Genomic DNA, 18,518 nt, shown 5'->3' with positions numbered 1-18,518 from the left:
TCTGCTTAACATTTGCGCGTCGCGCTTGGCTCTAAACTCAACTGCCTCAAAACTATTTGCACACAGCGGCTCTGATCGCGACATTCGGCTATTATTATATATATTTTGGCAGCGCGTAAATCGGCTTAAATTATAGAATCCAATTTGCCTTAAAGCCTAATCAGCGTGCTACGATTTATCAGTCAACATGTCGCAGCATAAGTTCAAAACGGTAACTGCAAAACGGGACACAAATTAAACAGTGTACAAATGATTTAAAAATAGTAACAAACAAAAAAAAAAAAAAAAAAAGATGATTTTTCGTTTAGATAACAAAACAATTTCATCTGGCCATGGTCGGATACTATCGCAAAACTAATTAGTAGCTTGATTACCAAGCATTTTTATATAACAACAAACTTAAGTACATTTTAAATAATAATCACAATCGAATAACAAAATCTAAAATAATATGTTTTGGGATTTGCCTATTTAAAATCTCGTTTTAGCCACCGTGTTGCCTAATGGCAACAATAATTGTATAGTATATTACTATATATAGTGTTCTAATTTGCTATTATTTGTATACTATATTTATTATACTCATATTATAATTTTTATATATTTTTTAAATATTTCACTTATAAAATTGTACAAATTCAAAAGAAAACTTAAAAATTTAAAACTTGTAATTTATTATAATATTTTTATTGTATTTATTATAATATATTTTCATTATTTCGTCTGTAATAATCCTTCAAATCTTCTTCCATACCATATATATTGAATTACTAGTGTAAGCTTGTTGCTTAAATATTCCTCCTTACTGTCAAGTTAATGGTTAATAAATTATGTTGAATAGTGTAACATTGCCAGTTAATTTCTTAATTTAAATTTTTTTTTTAAATTACAGTATAATGCATTTGTTTTTCTAAATTTCATATCAAATTATTATTACTATTTTTTTTTATTATTTCGCGAAGTAATCTTGAAAAGATACATGTTTTAGAATTTACTTTAAATTAAACTGAAATTGTATCAAAATTATTTTCATCATATCAGAGCATAATGCTCACGTTTCTAAATTATTATGTTTATGGTATTCAGCGTTATTTTAATTATATTCTGTAACTAAATCATTCATTCCTTTCCACAGCTCGTCCATTCAGCATTGATAATGTGCATGTGCTTCAGCTTGACTGTCGATAAATCGCTTGGTGCTCCAGTCTCAAACTTTGACAGGAATCTCGTGTCATATCCAGAGGCCCCAAGTGAAGTGTTGCCCATTGAGCCGCTGCTGATCTATCCCGAAACGCAGGAGTTCCTCTATCAGGCGCGCACAGCGGCGGGCGATGGGGAGCAGGACATAATTTACGTCAAGTTGCTCCCGGACAAATTGGAAGGCTACCGACCCAAGCAACAGCGACACGTGGAGAAGCCGCAGCGGCGCAAAGAGCTGAGCATTAAGGACATATTCTTTGTGAAGGCGCGAGCCAATGGACAATTCAGTCACGAGCGCCTGAAGGTCTATCGACTGCCCGAGTTCTATGCGATCACCGTTTTCCGCAACGGCGAGAAGTGAATAGGGGGAGTGTAGTTCCGAGTGCTGCATCCTTGTTGCACTTAAGCTTTTAAGTTTTTTATGTTATGTATATAAGCCGCTATAAATAAATGCCTCTGGAGTTGTTCAAATACCGCCGAAAGGCTCTTATCAGACACGCTTTGGCGAGACGATTTACATGCCATTTCAATTATCCATAACAAAGGCGGCCGCATTTGCCGCTGAATGATGGGCGGTGGCAACAGCGCCAACCCCCCAAAGCCCCTGACAGTCTCAATTTCACGCGCTTCGCACGGGCTCACGTCAAGCGGCAATTAATAACTGTCAGTCAATTGGTTGCCACAACTAAAGCCAACTCAAAGCTCCAGCATCACAACAAAGAACTAATCCCCTTTTGTCATCGGCCAGCACAGACCGCGGGCCAAACATTACGTCAAATTCATAGAGAGCAAAAATAGCAACAAAATGCCATGAAAGGAAAGCTATCATAGAGCCCCAGTGCGAATACACTCGCTACATAAGATAGGTGATAGTTGCAGTTGACGATACCAGGGAGAAGTCGAAAGGCGAAAACGAAGCTGTACAAAATGAGGCAAATGAACATTTTAAATAATTACTCGACTATGAATTTACCTAGTACTCATCTAAAATTCTATTCATTAACTTTTCTTAATTCTAACTTGTTGGAATTTCATATATGTATATCTGCAAGCCTATATGTTTAAAAAAAAATGTATGATGAATGGTGAAATACGCGAAACCTGCTTTAAAAATCCGATTCCATTAAAATATTCCAACTGTGAATATGAGACAGACAGACATATATAAATATATAGATAGAAATAGACATGCCTAAATTTAGGATAGACACATACAGAGATAACCATATCTAAATATGTAGACATATAAGCGGAAGTATACCAAACAATTATATGTTAAGAACAAATTGGCAATATTGAGAGTGTATCCTATAGAGATTGCTGGAGTGCAATCTAATATACTTCTAACTCTGATATTAAACCTGATAATTCTGAAATGTTGCATTGCTTCAATACACGTTACAAACTTTGTAGAAAAACCGAAAGACCCATCTGAAAAATCTCTTCGGCTCAGATTACTTAAACGTTGTAAATTTTTAATGCAGACTTTCGCTCAGCTATTTAAGAGACTCAGACACGTTTACATCTTTACAATTCTGCGCACGCATTTGCTCCACTTGCGAGATGGACTTAGAAGACAATGTAGAAAACACAATTCGCATAAAGTTTAAGTTGGTCATAGTTATGAGAAAATCATTATTTACTAAAAGAAGTACAAAGAGCTCCGAAATGATGCTTATTACATTAATAAAAATTATCAGGAGCTCAGCTAACCATCAAGCGCGGCGCTATGTTCATTGACATGAGCTCCTGGAAGAGCAGCTTGGCCGCGTACGGCAGTCTCACTTGCGAGATCTGCGTCTTGTTCTTGCAGCCTTTGCACTCGAACGTATTGTTGCGCAGATTGGCAATGGCAATCAGGCCGCAAAAGTTGCAAATGTGCACGCGATACGGATCGGACACTTCGAACAGTCGCTCGCGCAAGAACTGAGCAGCCCCGTGAGAGATTTGACAGTCACGCTCCATCTCACCGAAACGCAAGCCGCCATCACGGGCTCTGCCCTCCATAGGCTGGCGCACTAGGATCTGCACTGGACCACGGGCACGGGAGTGAATTTTGTCGTCCACCATATGCTTGAGGCGCTGATAGTAGGTTGGGCCCAAAAATACCTGCAATAGACATTTTTTCAATATTATTCGTTCATACACCCAGGATATTCCTATTTACCTGAGCATTAATTTTCCGTCCAGTGTGGCCATTGTACATGACCTCGTTGCCACGCAAATGGTAGCCGTACTCCTGAAGGAAAGTAGAAATCTTTTGTACGTTTACAGCATCGTTGAAGGGCGTGGCGTCGCCGATTTCGCCCTTATTGGAGCCAAGCTTTCCCTGGAGACACTCGATCAAATGGCCAATTGTCATACGAGAGGGAATGGCGTGGGGATTGATGATAATATCTGGCGCCAATCCCTCGCAGGTGAACGGCATGTCCTCCTGACGATACTGGATGCCACATGTTCCCTTCTGCCCGTGACGAGAGGCGAACTTGTCGCCAATCTGTGGTATGCGCACGGAACGCACACGAATCTTGCAGAACTTGTAACCCTCGCTGTTTAGTGTCAACATAACCTGATCCACAATGCCCGTCTCAGAGTTACGCAAAAATGTGGAGGCATCGCGCTTGGCGAATCGCTTTGTATTGCTGTCCAGTTCATCGTCGTTCTCGGGTAGCGTAATTGTCTTGCCAATGACGACATCGTCGCCAGAGACACGAATGCCAGGCGCGATGATGCCATCATCGTCCAGTTTGTCATAATGAGCGTTTCGCATGCCCTGGCAGGTGCCGCGATGCGGTTTCTCAAAGTTCTCTTCTTGATCACCGACGCGTTTATTCTCCGCATCCTTGTACGATCGATAGAACACCGATCGGAAGAAGCCACGCTCCACGGCGGAGGCGTTCAGAATAACGGAATCCTCCTGGTTGTAGCCAGTGTAGCACAAAATAGCCACAATCGAATTGATGCCCGCAGGAAGCTCACGGAAACGCAAATACTCCATGGATCGAGTTGTCACCAATGGCTTCATGGGATAATACAGCACGTGCGCCAGGGTATCCATACGTACGTGGAAGTTGGTTATATAAACACCCATAGCCTGCTTACCTAGAGTCCAGATATAGGGGGAAATTGTTAATATACACTTTCATCAGAGTGATCATCTGCTGCTTACCCATAGCGCTTTGATAGGTGTTACGTGGACTCTGATTGTGATCGGGGAAGGGTATAATAGAGGCACAGACACCTAAGATCATGGCCGGATGAATCTCACAGTGAGTGTAGGTGGTACAATAGGCGTAGTCCTTGTCCTGCTTGAGATCGTAGGGCGACATGGCAATCATGACCGTTTCCTCCTCGAGTGTGTCAATGTATTCAACGACACCAGAAGCAACCAGCACCTGCCAGCTGTAGTTGTTGTAGTCTCGCTCCTTCAACATCTCCACGTGAGTCTTCTTCAACAGCAGCGTGCCATTCTCGACAATAAGCAGAGGTCTACAAATGCGACCCGCATCTGTGTAGATTCGGATCTCACGATCGCGAATGTCGCGAATCATGGACACCTCTGATACAATGATGTCCATCTGACGGCGCAGCTTACGCAGTGTGGCCATCAGTTGCTCGGGGTCTCGATGTATGCCCACCCAACAGCCATTCACGAAGATTTTGGTAGCATCTGCAATCGCAGAGGGCGCGATTTCCTCCAGATTCTCCATAGACCACTCTTCCAAGAACTCCAGAATCGGCGACGGCTGTGAGCCCACGGAAATGTAAGCCATCAGTGCCAGATTCTTTACCAATCCCACAGCTGCGCCCTCAGGCGTTTCTGCCGGACACAACATGCCCCACAGTGTGTTATGCAACTGACGTGGCTTGGCCAGCTTGCCGTCGCGTCCAATGGGTGAGTTGACGCGACGCAAATGGGACAATGTGGAGGCGAATGTGAGACGATTCAACACCTGCGAGACGCCGGCGCGAGCCTGATGCGCCTTCTTCTGATCGCCCCAGTTGCCGGTGGCCAGCGAGTAGCGCAGACCGTCAGTGATAATGTTTGTCTTTATGGCCAGCTCCAGATTGAAGTCCTTGCCGCGGTCAATGAACTTCTGTGTGTACATGCGCACCTCCTTCATCAAATTCTTGAAGAGGCCACGGAAAAGGAAGGCCAGCAGAGGACCAGCAAGATCCAGGCGCTTGTTGCCATAATGATCACGATCGTCGAGCTCTCGGCGACCCAGCGAGGCCAGAAGCAAGCGATGCACCATGTACCCTAGAAAATAGGCCTTCTTTGTCTCGCAAAAATCAGAGACGCCGACATGCGGCAACATTTCCTTCTGCAGAATTTCCTTGGCGTACTTTATACGCTTGTCCTTGGTGACGCCGGGGCGTGCGCCGCGAGCGCCGATGAAATTAAGGGCGACATTCTGCTCCTGCACCACGAAGGCCTCGTCCAGGGAGGGCTTCACCATCTCCATCATCTCTGGATCGTCAAAGTCGTATATAATGTGCTCCAAAATATCGCGATCAGCCACAAATCCCAGAGCACGAAAAACTATCATAATGGGTATCTCTTGCTTAATGTACGGGAGAATGGCAATGATCCGCTGTCCAATCGCCGATTTCTTGATGTTTTGCGAGCCACGCGCCATCATGTTCACCCAGAGCGTGGAGGTGGGGCGCGAGCTGTGCTCCAGGCAGGAGCGTATCTCCGTTTTGAATGCGTACTTGCCGTCCTTCATGCTGAATACGTACACGGTGTTCGTAGCCATCTTCTCCTGAGCGATGAGCACTTTCTCCGAACCGTTAATGATGAAGTAACCACCCGGATCTAGCGGACACTCGTTAAGCTCAGTCAAATCACGATCGGTGAGCTGTGAGAGCAGGCAATATGTTGATCGCAACATGATGGGAATTTTGCCAATGAACGTTTTCTGATGCTGCGTCTCCACGGGATCCATGCCCTCGACATTCTTTGTCTTTGTAATATCCACATATAGAGGAGCCGAGTAGGTCAAATTGCGCAAGCGCGCCTCGTTGGGCATCATAGGACTGGGAGAGCCATCCTTTTCCCAATGCGTCGGCTTGGACAAGTAAATCTGTTCGAATTTTAGGGAAAATCGAGGAGGTGTCTCCACTTCGCCGGACGTATGCTGGGCCTCAGCCTGCAGCTCAATAGCCGGCGAGTCCTCAACAATGCGCTGCACAGACATTTGTATGAACTCATCGAAGCTGTCCAGCTGCTGACGCACAAGGCCTTTCTCGTCGAAATAAGCGTTGATCACGATCCAACAGGCCTCCTGCCACAGCTCGTGAGAGATTTCCTCAGCATTTTCCTCATCGAAATTCTCTGCAAAAATATTAATTTTTCAGTTGATTTTCTGCAGACAACGCCAGCGCCTTCGCCGCCATGTTATTTTTTTTATGCGCGGCGTGCGCTGCAATTTTGTTAGACATATTTTTACCTTCTTCATTATCGTACATCATGTTGACTTGTTAGCTTGTTGCACTTCGTGCACTGATGAAAATAAAATAAATTGGTATATCAACAATCCTTTAATTTGTTTAATAAATTGATGAAATTAACACGACGAATCCTACAAGCACCGCAATAAGCGGCGATTCTGTTGGGACTAGTGTTAGTAACACCGAAGTACTTGCATATCGATAGTTAGTGCTCAGTAACGATGCTTATAGATATCGATAGTTTACAGTGCCCAGTATGCTGTGCATCCGATGCATAGCAATTTCATCATGTATTTGCAAGATATGCTGATCCGAAACGTTTGGTTTTCGAGATACTCAAATATATATTATTAATTCATAGGCCAATATGTAAATACATTATTATAGATAGTAGCTCAAAGATGAAAAATAATTGTTGATCTTAGCTTTAAGCATAAATGATTTTTCGCTTTTTACGTTTGTTAAACCAATATGTTTTCTAATATTTTTTACATAGGGTATCCTCCTCATACATTTCATGGTCTGTTTGCGAAAGACTTTACGATATCGCGTGCCCATCGCTATCACCCGGGAACAGCTGTTTGTACCGTTGCATGTTTTTCTTGTACTTTTTTGTTATTTAACGCTGGACTTCACATGAGTTTCTTAAGGAAAGGCGGCCGGTTTTTGATTGCCGGCATTCTGCCGGGCATTGACCGCAGCGCTAACGATGTTGTCGACAAAGAGAGCAAAACATACAAATCATTCTTAGCTCATAGAAGAGACGATGAAACTGGCATGGAGCGACTTAAGCAAATGTTTACCGTGGAGTAAGTGAAGCAACTGACACGACGTCAAGACACTTGAAATAACAATACTTCATATTCCAGTGAATTCGGCAGCATATCCTCAGAGCTCAACTCGATATACCAGGTGGGCTTCTTCGGCTTCCTCGTTGGAGCTATCTATGGCGGTGTTACACAATCACGAGTGAGCTACATGAACTTCATGGAGAACAATCAAGCGACGGCGTTCAAATCGCACTTCGATGCCAAGGTAAGACACCTCAGTTCATGCAGTGAATTCAATAAGTAGACTTTTCAATGAAACTTGCAGAAAAAGCTGCAGGATCAATTTACGGTGAATTTCGCAAAAGGCGGCTTCAAATGGGGCTGGCGCGTCGGCCTGTTTACCACCTCCTACTTGTAAGTCTTTATAGATAACTTGTCCCACTAGATTCCTAACGAGTTGGCTCTTTCACCAGCGGCATCATAACCGGTATATCCGTTTACCGGGGCAAGTCGTCAATTTACGAGTACCTAGCAGCGGGCTCCATAACTGGCGCACTCTATAAACTCAACTTGGGCCTGCGTGGCATGGCAGCTGGAGGCATCATTGGTGGCTTCATGGGCGGCGTTGCCGGTGTGGCATCGCTGCTGCTAATGAAGGCCTCGGGCACCACCATGGAAGAAGTGCGTTACTGGCAGTACAAATGGCGGGTGCAGCGCGACGATGACATCCATCAAGCCTTAAAGAACGAAGCCGAAAAGGATGCGCCCGAGCTGTTCACCGCGCACGATAAGCGTGTGGGCGAGACTGTGACATTGGAGGCGGTCAAGTGAAGCAGCTCAATGTAACTTTAGATATTTTTTATTTAAATAATAAATTGCAATAATGTCCTCGAAATGTACAGACAATACAATTAAGGAAGCCCAAGTCGGCTACTGCTATGCGTTTCAATTGTTCAGTTGATGCCTAGTGCAACTAAAGATACAGATATGACTCAGATACAGTGAAGATGGAGCACAGAATTTAAATGCAATAAATTAAATGCTTTGCGAGGAAAACAAGAAACATAAATTATGCGTGTGAAGAATATGACTCGATAAATTTCAGACTTCGTCTTCGTTGGAGGGACGCGTTAGGCGCTTGGCTCCGCGGTTCGGTGGGCCCTTTGGCTTTGCAAACGCTGGGCGATGCAATATCTTCTTGGGATGCAGCTCGTCCTGCAGGTATTGCTCGGTGAGTTCGTTGCCGCTGTCGATTTCCAGCTGTATTGTAAATAGATCAAATGAGTTTCAACCAGCGCTTTGAACAGAGCTTGATTTGCTCACCTTCTTGGCTATTTCTATGCCGTAAGAGGCTAGCTCTTCAAGGAACGGAGCCTTGCAACTGGAGTACATCATGCGCTCGCGCACAGAGCAAGAGTATCCGGGCATAGAGTATATGAATATAAAGGACTCCAAGTAGTCGCCCTCGTGGGTGTGCTTGAACAGATATAGATGGTAACGCGCATGGTCGTCGGGCACCTGCTTTGGCAGATCGCTCAACTCCACATTGGCTGCATGGGATACATGAATGCGCTCTTCCTCCAGGCTAATGCGGAACTGCAAGTAGTCGTAGTTGCCGCGCAACATGTCCTGCACTGCTGTCCGCGTTGCGTCCGTCAGTGGACAGGAGATGCCGCCCAGCGTCTGGTGCCGTGTATCCGTGGATATCTCGGTGCGCACTTCAGATTTCTGAAGTTCCTTTATCTCTTCTTCACGGATAGTAAGCGGCGCCGGCGCAGCAAATTCGCGCTTATGCTTTTTGTAACCCTCCAGGGTAGTTTCTTCTAGAGTCGTGGCATGCAGCTCCTCCATGATGTACGCCGAACCGAATTCGGTCTTGAGTGTGGCTTTCGTTGAGGCGTAGACCATCTTTTGGCGAATGCTGGCAGTGTCTGGAATCCAGCTGATTAGTAGCCAGCCATAGCCCAGAGGCAGCTTCGTATCCATGCGGTACAAGAGATAGCAGGGAACACTCTCCTCAATTAGGGGTGACATTAGCTTATCATAGTCTCGCTCCCAGTCTTTTTTCACATCAGCTGTGGCGCTGCAGCTGAGCTGTTCTGTGGGGGCGAGTCAGCAAACGGAAATCACATTTCCGGTGTTATATTTTGATTCATATTCATATACATATAGATATTTGTATATCTATGTGTATGTGTGTTCCACTCACCATTTTCAATTGATACTTTTATCACCCGTATTTTACCGTTTTTGGCCTTGGCAAACACTTTCGCTAGTTGCTCGTTGGCTGATATTGATAATAAAGTAAAGTAATATACAATAAATAATTACTTATATTTTCTTTCTTGTAGTTCCGCTAGCTTACCTTTGATGCCTGTTTGGTGCGACATTGTGAACTGAGTGCAATTCTAAATTCTAATAGGAGAAAAAAAGTGTATTACTCACAAGAAAAGCGGCGATGCCACCTCTTTTAATTTTGTGTGGCATAGGTGGCATCTTTTTATCTTTGTTTACATTTTGCACAGAAACAGTGCACCATCTGGCAGCACCATTTTATGGTAGTGCGACCAGAGTTTGAGCAATTAACAGTGCGTTTTACAGCACTATCACTTGCTCTGCGTTCTTTTCACGTCCGTAAAATGTAAAACAGAAGCTGCATTTAATTGCATTTATCGCGACGCAGTCCAATCAAAATCCAATTTCTAGTGCAATCGTGTAGTGAATCAAGTGAGTGAACAAACAGGTCGCAGTTAGAGTGCCAAGCATTCCATGCTCCAATTAATAATAAGCTACATACACGCTCTCGCTGCCTCTGTCATTATCTCAGTCGCTGCCAACGTCAGCGTCAGCGCTCGTCACCGCCCAACTGCTACGAATGTTTACTTCCGCTTGTTTATATCGTGAAAATCGAATATGAAATGCAATCATTGCAGTTAAACATAAACTTTTGCTTGTGTTCATTGCAGCATCCATACCCATGTTAACCGAAACGCTCATGGCCAGCGACAACATAATGGACGAACTAGCATCTTTGATCCGTACTGAAATTCCCGATGGCCGCCAGAGTCTACGCGACAGCTACACGAATCTCGAACGTGTGGCCGACTACTGCGAGGACACCTACTATCGTGCTGACAATAAAAAGGCTGCACTCGAGGCCACCAAGAACTACACCACTCAGTCGCTGGCCAGTGTCGCGTATCAGATCAACACTCTTGCCTACAGCTACATGCAGCTGTTGGATTTGCAGGCGCAGCAGCTCAGCGAAATGGAGTCGCAGATGAACCACATCGCTCAAACCGTGCACATACATAAGGAGAAGGTAGCCAGACGGTAAGACCAAATTAATACAAATAACCATTTGAATTTCTTTAATCATATATTCTTACAGGGAGATTGGTGTGCTCACGGCCAATAAGGTGAGCTCACGCCAGTTCAAGATTGTGGCACCCATTAATCCCGAGAAGCCCATCAAGTATGTACGCAAGCCCATCGATTATTCCATACTGGATGAGATTGGACATGGGATCAATTCCTCCAACCAGCATGTTGTACGGCAGAAGCACCGCGGTTCGAGTCATGGTTCTGTTCAATCTCTGGTGCCGTCATCGGTGGGTCCGCCGCCCACCACGAAGCCACCGACACCGCCACAAATGTCGCGTGCCGGCAATACAGGCACTCTGGGCAAATCGGTCAGCAATACTGGAACACTGGGCAAGAGTTCGCGGGAGTACCGCACGCCTCCAGTGGTAAATCCACCGCAAGTGCCCTCACACTATGCTCCCAACTATCCAATTGGACATCCCAAGCGCATGTCAACGGCCTCGTCCACCACAACCACCACCACTGGTGGCGGTGCAGCGGGCAATGAGCGGGCCGCCGGCTACAGTGCGCTGCCCATGCCGCCTAGCCAGCAGATTGCCACGCACGTAAATCTGCCCTCGGCGGGCATGATGCAGTCGCTGCCACCGCCGCCGCCTACCACCTACGACGACAGGAGCAGCATGCCGCGTAAGTTGAGCGATTTGAATTGAATTGCGAAAAGCAAATACTGAAAACTCTCGTGATTACCCTTAGCAGCGCCTCCCTCGCCGTTGACCGTCTCGCAGCACGAGATGACCGAACAGAGTCACATTGGCATGCACACCCTGGGTCGCAACATCAATAGGTAAGCAACCACACATAGCATGCTTTCATTGTTCGTTTGTATATTACTCATATCGTACCTTTTTAATGCCATTTGCCTGCCACAGGAATCCGAATAGGTAAATTGCATGCTTTTTACTATTTAGTCAAGTTTTATGTTAATTCTTTCGTGTGCCTAGAAATCATTTCAGCTTGAACTTCGCTCGCCCTGGATCGCAGTCACCGCCGTTGCCACCACCGCCGCCGCCAGAGGATGAGCACCAAGACTTTGGGCGGCCACGCACTTCAACGGGCCCACAATTGGCCCCAATTGTGCCGGAGGATCAGAACTTACCTGGCTGGGTGCCCAAAAACTACATTGAAAAGGGTAAATACCAGAGCATATATATTTTTCGATGTGTATTCTCATATGTATTGTCTTTTTTTTTCCTTTTAGTGGTGGCTATCTATGATTATTATGCTGACAAGGATGACGAGCTCAGCTTCCAAGAGAGTTCCGTTCTGTATGTGCTGAAGAAGAACGACGATGGCTGGTGGGAGGGTGTAATGGATGGTGTAACCGGTCTGTTCCCGGGAAATTATGTCGAACCCTGTGTCTAAGCACTGCCAACGGAATTAACAATAACAATAATATGCATTATAACGCAAACGATAAGAATTTGCGCATATTGATAATGATAATTATACAACTACAGCCGCAGCGCACGCTCTAAAAGTATTCCACTAGCTTAAACGGAATGGCAACGAGTTACATATAGTTGAATATGTACAAGTGGTCAACAAACTCTCACACTCACAGACACACACACACGCAGACGCACGCACACTCCAGCAACAATTGTCAGAGCATTTATATGAGCGCGCTCGCTATTTTCTACATAAAGTAAACTAACTATAAACTAATTCAATAATCTAATAGACGAAAATAGCCCAAAGGAATGAAAAATTCATGAAATTGAGAACATACATATATATGTATTCAAAAAAATATATATATCAACTATATTATACTGACATAGACGAATTCGGCCCAAAGTATAAAGTGGTTAAACAACTGCCGGCGCTTACCACAATTTGTGTTAAAATGGTTTTTATTGTTTACATTGCGCTTGCACCAAGACCCTCCACCAGACCCCCTAATTCCCGCAGTATCGTAGGTTATACGAATTTCAGTTAGCCTTTAGCATTTAAGTATTGGCCAATTGGTTATGCATTTTCTTATGCACACATATGATTATTTACAAGAACACTGCAATATGCATATATAAATATTATTTTGCGTCAATGCATACTAAAGATTTAGTTAAAGTGAAATTGCAAAAACAAAAAATCAAATTACATTTATAATATATACAGCTGCACATGCATTATATGGTCTAATAGCTAATAAAAATTTCAAATTTCAAAAGCTCTGTTTGTTGTTTGACCATGCAATTTGGCATTGCTCGTTTGCATACCAAGGACCTCTCGACCTTTTCGTGCCGGATGCACGTGTGCCTGGAGAAATCTTTTATGAAAATTGGGACGCGCAGTGAAAGTGCTCAGTTTGAAATGGAAATGCGAGTCCGTCCCTGGCGCCTGGACTAGTGAGTGATGCCTGACGTGGGTGCCCGGCTGTTCGACTGCTCTCAATAAAATATTTACAAATGCCAACGCTTATCAAGCTCCCGCCCAATTCTATCAATCAATCAATTTCCCATTGCTGCATGCATATAAACAATTCACATTTCAATGTCGCGCTCGCAAAACGGCATCGGGCCAAACAGCTCTCCCACAGCCAGCCAGGACAACACGGAAATTAATGCCTTCATGTTGATGTGTAACACTTTTTTACTTGCAACATTTATTATCAGGCCCTATTCACTCGACTTGAGTCGACCCATTGTGGCATGGTGTGAGATCGATGGGGCGGAAACGTTTCTAGTTTTCCGGACAGGCGCCGGCTGCCCGACTAGACTTCACTATGTCGCAGCAAAAACTAAAACCTAAAGTGATTTGCATAAAAAGTAAAAAAGGTTTAGCTCCTGGGAAAAAACGCAAAATTAAAATAAAAGTAATTTCATATTGATTTCTTTCCTTTAAGTGTGAAGAAAATAAATTTCATTATTATTATTTCTTAATATTAACTTTGATAAACAAAATGCGCAATTTTTTGCAGATTGGAAAATCAAAATTTAATAAAGGCTTAACTTAAGACTTTATAATTCATTCTTAATATAGGTATTATAAATATTATGAATATAAATATATGGACTTTTATTGCAATTTCTATTTTTATTTATCAGATACATATGTCAATATATGCATAAGTCAGAAAGGTATTTAGACTCTTTTAGCTGGTTACTTGGTGCTACCGAAACTCGGGACATTTCTGGAAAATTATATTGCCTAAGAAATAAATGTATTTAGCTACTTATTTATGCCCAGGCAATTACCATTATGAAGTGCAAACAAGAGCTTGAATTGGTATTTACAGTTTATTGAATTGGGATTCACAGCATATTGGATGACTGCCATCGGCCATCGTCATACCCATGCAGGCCAACAATTACAAATCCGCTCACATTCAAGAATCCCTGGGCGAACGCTCAACTGGCCAACGTCAAAGAAATGTATGCAAAATGGCGCATTAGCATTTCAACAATTCGAAAAACGAGTGGAGTTACAAAAAAAAAAAAAAAAAAAAAAAAAGAAAAAAAGAAGAAATAGAGCCAAGAAACAACAACTGAGAAATTGATTGAGCTATGCGGGCAGGACATAACAAAACAAAGCGCAGCGCAGCACAAAGCCAGTCGCCAGTTAGGGGTGAATCCAATAGCCCCCGGTCAGGTACTATGCCGTACTCTATGCCTATAATTTGACCAGAGTCGACCAGGCCAGAGAGTCCGATAGAGCCGGTGGACTTTCAGTTCAGTTTTGCCAGTTCACGCGAACGGTTCGCTGTTGGCGCGAGTCAAGCTCTGCTCGAAAGTGTCTAAATAAATATACATATATATATAAATAAATACACACACACATATATATAAACATTTATTTATCTAGGCCCTGCCGTAATATTCAAATAGTTGGTGAACAAACAACATATCGTAAGTGCGGCATTCTGCAGAGGTGCTGAAAAACTTTGCCATCGAGTGGCGCAAAGGTTTTGTTCTCTTAGTGAAGTTAATCGATGCTAAGTTTGGGCATACAGTTATGAGCGACTGTTGGTGGTCCTGGCGGTCCTTCAGCTGTTTGCGCATATAATTGACCTAGTTGGAGGCGCTTGCCTGAGCCGCTTATCGCGGCCATCTCTGCTCGCATTGCATTTACTTTTAGCTGAATTGTAAAATATTACATTATTTCATGCTCAGATTGGGGCCAACCGGGCGTCATTTTGTTTTGAAATGTGCGAAAACTTTCGTCGGCACTGTAAACAATGCGAAGCAGTTGCCCTCCATTCTAAGCCAGGACAAGCACTTGAGATTGTGGCACGCACACCTGCTTTGCAAAGACGTTTTGGCGTTAACGTCTCGAGTTTTTTAATTGCGTCGACTAATTGCCCAGCCTGAAGGTTAACAGTTTCCCTTGAAGCCCCACGAAACCAGCAACAAAATTCGTGGCTCACTCTGCTGGCTTATGGTGAAGTGTGGCCAGGAAAAACTTCATATTACAACGATTAGCCAGGCACATTTTATTTGATGGACTCCATAAATAGCCATAAAACACACCTACAACTGAGCACACGTAATTAACTATTCGCCACAAATGCTGGCCATCAATCACAATCCCTAGAGCCCTGGACTGCACAAGCTCAAAATTATTATAAATGAGTAGACTGCGTTTTATTTTTTTTTTATTTTTGAATTGTGTTCTAATTAGCGTAAACTTTATTTTAGTAGTTTTAGCAGCATGAATTAACTGTTGATTCGAAACAAGTTCGGAACAAAAATGAGAGCAGAAATAACTTTTCGTTTTGTTGCAATTAAAAGTTGTACTTCATCATATATGGGTGTGTGAAAATAGACTATTTTAAGATCAGAGAGTCAAAGGTAAAATTATAGTTAAACGTTAGAGTTAACAGAAAAATTAAAATACCATATTGAGGCGTTTATCAACTTAAGTGTAGCAGGAGATCTGGTCCTGGTTGAGATCTTTATGAATTTATGAATTACGGACGAATCACAGTCTTCTTTTGTAGAGCCTAGATCATGAGGTGAAAGACATTGATATCTGATGAAAATAAAAAAGAGACTGGGATAAAGGAGAGACAGAATATTATTATTATAATATCTTCTGATTACTGATAGATTCAGAATTCAGCATCAGATATCCAAAAATTTCACATAAATTAAAGTCAGTTCCGTTAAGCAATCGCATAAAATATTTAATCCAACAAATTTACTGCAGATTTTTTAGGCACACACTCAAATGTGTGTGGCTTCATTTTATGAGTGTGCGGTCGAAAAACAAATGTGTATTGTCGCTGATTTTTCGCAGTAAATATAAATGAAATTTGTTTAGCGCTCGGCAATTTGTCAATATGCGACAGTCGAGTTGGGAGCTGGGCCTGAGCACATACATAGGAATGCAAATGAAAAATGGTGGAGCTCATTTGGAGCACGCGCTACCACTGATATATTTATTTACTCATACAAACGACCTAGGTAGGTGTGAGAGGCCCGCCGGCCGCTAATGAGCCTCAATATGAATGCATACCCCATATACACACTTACATATACATATATGTATATGTATATACATATTCCTGGGTTGCCTCATGCTTTAAGCAAGCGCAGTGGGGCCTATCGCTGGGCATAATCTGGGCTAAGTTTTGTCGCGGACTCTCTTGACCGAAATCAAATCAAATGCGTTCTTTCAAAATATTAAAACATTAACAATGAGAGTGCGACAACGTCAAATAACAAAACCAAAAACATGGACAACCACTGCCGCACACACACGCACACATAAAGGGAAGTACGTTTCTGTATAGCTATTCACCTGGACACCAAATGAATTTAGTCCCTTTGGTCTACACTTGTCGTGTCTACGGGCAATTTACACAATTTCAATAAGCAACAATATCAAACAGGTTTGAGTGCTTCAGTCGAGACTGCTTCGTTCAGAGATACTCTGTATAATACGATGAGCTGATACAATAAGCAAACTAGGTGGTAAATAAAGTTCTTAAGTTCTTCTATATTTAAGAAGAGGAGAGGTACGAAAAATGATGGGCTAACGGAACAAATTATAAAGTTATACTATGTATACACTACTTTTTAATATCGCAGCATTCATACGGACGGACAGCCGCCTTGATTGAAAATATGTATATACTTTTTCTGAAATCCAATATACCCTAATTTTCTATTTTCGATGGACTCATAATAAAAAGAGACAACTTGCTGCGAATGACTGACTAAAATATACTCTGCAGCTGAAATATACGCACAGATTGAGACATCTTTGAAGTTAGATCTTGATCATAAACGAATAACGCTTGACTTAAAAAAGTTCTCTAATTTTTATTTAATATCAACATTTTGTTTTATTATAAATTCTGTAGTCAAAGATATCTATAATGCCCAATTTCATTCGGATATTATTGGTATGCTATTCATTCATATATGTACGTATATTCTCTATAGAAGATAACATTTTGATAATCAAATGGACCGGGTATTCAAAGAGAAGCAGCAGCAGCGAATAGTCGTCAAAAATTCAGGTTGATTTTCATTGGGGCATACGAAGCGTTCAATGTGAATCGATTTGAATATCAAATTCATGATAGGATGGGTCTATGATGATCTATTGGGAATTGCTTATATTTACTTAATGTACAAAGACCTGGTTTGCCAGTGGGCGTGCCCGAGAATTACTCGATTTGTTTTATTGACACTGACGGCCGGTAATTTGTCTACATGCCACGCACTCACCAATTGCAGCGCGTTTGTTTATACGAACTTCCACTTTATAATTTAAGCACTTATAGGCTGAAATTCATTGAATATTTCATGCACTCTAACGCCCAAATATTGACCACAACTGCGCACACTTTATATTTAATTCACTGCCAAGGAAAGGTGTTTTATTCCATAAAAAGGAAATCGTTATGGAAATGAAAATGGGTGGCATTGTAACTTAGTATGTGTGTCTGGTATCAGGTGATACTTATTCTAGATAACTATTTAATTTGACGAGGTCAACTTATTGCAGCTTGTACTTAACGCAAAATACAATTTATTACAATGATTTGGCTCTTCAAAATTCACATACTTAATTAACTTAATTAACATAATTCATTCATTAACTAATTGACCGAGCGGTCAACAAGGAATATTCACTTCAAGTGAGACTTTTTTTTATAATTGAATAATAATTTGAAATGGGATTCAGCAAGAAATTTCTGTTTTTACCTGGAATATATATACGTATGCATGATTTATAGAAATTTGCATCATTTTCTAGTTTATATTATTTAAAAGTCCGACATTATTTATTCGAAATAAATATACAAATATTTAGCTAATGATATTCTAGAAGAGTGGCTTTGAGTCATGACCTGCTGATGCCGCTTTCCTTGCGGGTCAGCTTGGTCATCCGGAAAGCTATTGGGCTTTTGAGCTGCCATCGAACTCTTGAAGAGTTAATGCTCGTTGATTTACATGCGAGGACACGCAAATGCAAGGAAGGTGTTCAAGTTCACGGCTTAATTTATGGTGCACGCCACGCCGTAAACAAAGCCCGCGGGACTTTCACCTGCCAAACTTGGCCAGCAACATCGATTAAGCCAAGTCATGTTCATGGCAGGAAAGACCTTGGCGCTGAAGTTTTCAATCCATTACGACTACTTCAAGGTGTTGGCGGGTGGTGGGAGATGGTAGATGTGAGGCGGGAGGTGGGGACATGGGGAAACACCCAGTTAATGACAGTTTTACGATTGTTGACAACAAATTGACACCATTTGTG

The 18,518-nt window shown here is 42.6% G+C and overlaps 5 protein-coding genes across 10 annotated transcripts; 3 read left to right on the top strand and 2 right to left on the bottom strand.

The window, feature by feature from the left end:
- Positions 1-1,671, top strand: LOC6573419. 3 transcript variants are annotated; one of them, XM_001999464.4, is made up of 2 exons: positions 1-211; positions 1,136-1,671. In XM_001999464.4, the coding sequence occupies exons 1-2, from the start codon at positions 188-190 to the stop codon at positions 1,559-1,561; spliced, it is 450 nt and encodes a 149-aa protein (XP_001999500.1). In that variant the 5' UTR covers positions 1-187; the 3' UTR covers positions 1,562-1,671. The 3 variants fall into 3 exon arrangements, with proteins under 3 accessions (XP_001999500.1, XP_015022404.1, XP_015022403.1); XM_015166918.3 differs by lacking the exon at positions 1-211 and adding an exon at positions 286-403; XM_015166917.3 differs by lacking the exon at positions 1-211 and adding an exon at positions 688-1,078.
- A 1,134-nt stretch (positions 1,672-2,805) lies between these two features.
- LOC6573420 (DNA-directed RNA polymerase II subunit RPB2) lies at positions 2,806-6,833 on the bottom strand. The gene is made up of 4 exons (XM_001999465.4): positions 6,654-6,833; positions 4,370-6,538; positions 3,368-4,302; positions 2,806-3,309 (listed from the first exon to the last, which is right to left on the bottom strand). The coding sequence occupies exons 1-4, from the start codon at positions 6,673-6,675 to the stop codon at positions 2,905-2,907; spliced, it is 3,531 nt and encodes a 1,176-aa protein (XP_001999501.1). The 5' UTR covers positions 6,676-6,833; the 3' UTR covers positions 2,806-2,904.
- Positions 6,834-7,200: 367 nt separating this feature from the next.
- On the top strand, positions 7,201-8,319 carry LOC6573421 (RPII140-upstream gene protein). Its single transcript, XM_001999466.4, has 4 exons — positions 7,201-7,463; positions 7,524-7,689; positions 7,750-7,838; positions 7,898-8,319. Exons 1-4 carry the CDS (start codon positions 7,291-7,293, stop codon positions 8,253-8,255), a joined length of 786 nt encoding a protein of 261 aa, XP_001999502.1. The 5' UTR covers positions 7,201-7,290; the 3' UTR covers positions 8,256-8,319.
- Positions 8,268-9,900, bottom strand: LOC6573422 (twinfilin). The gene is made up of 4 exons (XM_001999467.4): positions 9,790-9,900; positions 9,634-9,711; positions 8,748-9,523; positions 8,268-8,684 (listed from the first exon to the last, which is right to left on the bottom strand). Exons 1-4 carry the CDS (start codon positions 9,812-9,814, stop codon positions 8,526-8,528), a joined length of 1,038 nt encoding a protein of 345 aa, XP_001999503.1. The 5' UTR covers positions 9,815-9,900; the 3' UTR covers positions 8,268-8,525.
- A 108-nt stretch (positions 9,901-10,008) lies between these two features.
- On the top strand, positions 10,009-12,978 carry LOC6573423 (abl interactor 2). 4 transcript variants are annotated; one of them, XM_032728170.2, is made up of 7 exons: positions 10,009-10,151; positions 10,391-10,757; positions 10,816-11,435; positions 11,505-11,592; positions 11,678-11,689; positions 11,750-11,937; positions 12,007-12,978. In XM_032728170.2, the coding sequence occupies exons 2-7, from the start codon at positions 10,402-10,404 to the stop codon at positions 12,168-12,170; spliced, it is 1,428 nt and encodes a 475-aa protein (XP_032584061.1). In that variant the 5' UTR covers positions 10,009-10,151; positions 10,391-10,401; the 3' UTR covers positions 12,171-12,978. The 4 variants fall into 4 exon arrangements, with proteins under 4 accessions (XP_032584061.1, XP_015022405.1, XP_032584062.1 ...); XM_015166919.3 differs by having other exon boundaries at positions 11,502-11,592; XM_032728171.2 differs by lacking the exon at positions 11,678-11,689.
- The last annotated feature ends 5,540 nt before the right edge of the window (positions 12,979-18,518 follow it).

This window comes from Drosophila mojavensis, unplaced genomic scaffold (assembly GCF_018153725.1).
Source record: "Drosophila mojavensis isolate 15081-1352.22 unplaced genomic scaffold, ASM1815372v1 contig_16, whole genome shotgun sequence".
Taxonomy (NCBI): domain Eukaryota; kingdom Metazoa; phylum Arthropoda; class Insecta; order Diptera; family Drosophilidae; genus Drosophila; species Drosophila mojavensis.
Note: the sequence above shows the minus strand (reverse complement) of the source record. Positions and strands in the feature narration are given on the sequence as shown.

Excerpts from the sequence above, each read along its gene's own strand:
- LOC6573419 (XM_001999464.4), top strand. The coding sequence starts at position 188 with ATGTCGCAGCATAAGTTCAAAACG. Across the intron at positions 212-1,135 it reads CGCAGCATAAGTTCAAAACG|CTCGTCCATTCAGCATTGAT; the intron begins GTAACTGCAAAA and ends TCCTTTCCACAG.
- LOC6573420 (XM_001999465.4), bottom strand. The coding sequence starts at position 6,675 with ATGATGTACGATAATGAAGAAG. Across the intron at positions 4,303-4,369 it reads CACCTATCAAAGCGCTATGG|GTAAGCAGGCTATGGGTGTT; the intron begins GTAAGCAGCAGA and ends TCTGGACTCTAG. Across the intron at positions 3,310-3,367 it reads GACGGAAAATTAATGCTCAG|GTATTTTTGGGCCCAACCTA; the intron begins GTAAATAGGAAT and ends TGTCTATTGCAG.
- LOC6573421 (XM_001999466.4), top strand. The coding sequence starts at position 7,291 with ATGAGTTTCTTAAGGAAAGGCGGCCGGTTTTTGATTGCCGGCATTCTG. Across the intron at positions 7,464-7,523 it reads AAGCAAATGTTTACCGTGGA|TGAATTCGGCAGCATATCCT; the intron begins GTAAGTGAAGCA and ends TTCATATTCCAG. Across the intron at positions 7,690-7,749 it reads AATCGCACTTCGATGCCAAG|AAAAAGCTGCAGGATCAATT; the intron begins GTAAGACACCTC and ends TGAAACTTGCAG.
- LOC6573422 (XM_001999467.4), bottom strand. The coding sequence starts at position 9,814 with ATGTCGCACCAAACAGGCATCAAAG. Across the intron at positions 9,712-9,789 it reads GCACCAAACAGGCATCAAAG|CCAACGAGCAACTAGCGAAA; the intron begins GTAAGCTAGCGG and ends TATCAATATCAG. Across the intron at positions 8,685-8,747 it reads GCATAGAAATAGCCAAGAAG|CTGGAAATCGACAGCGGCAA; the intron begins GTGAGCAAATCA and ends TTTACAATACAG.
- LOC6573423 (XM_015166919.3), top strand. The coding sequence starts at position 10,402 with ATGTTAACCGAAACGCTCATGGCCAGCGACAACATAATGGACGAACTA. Across the intron at positions 10,758-10,815 it reads AAGGAGAAGGTAGCCAGACG|GGAGATTGGTGTGCTCACGG; the intron begins GTAAGACCAAAT and ends ATATTCTTACAG. Across the intron at positions 11,938-12,006 it reads CAAAAACTACATTGAAAAGG|TGGTGGCTATCTATGATTAT; the intron begins GTAAATACCAGA and ends TTTTCCTTTTAG.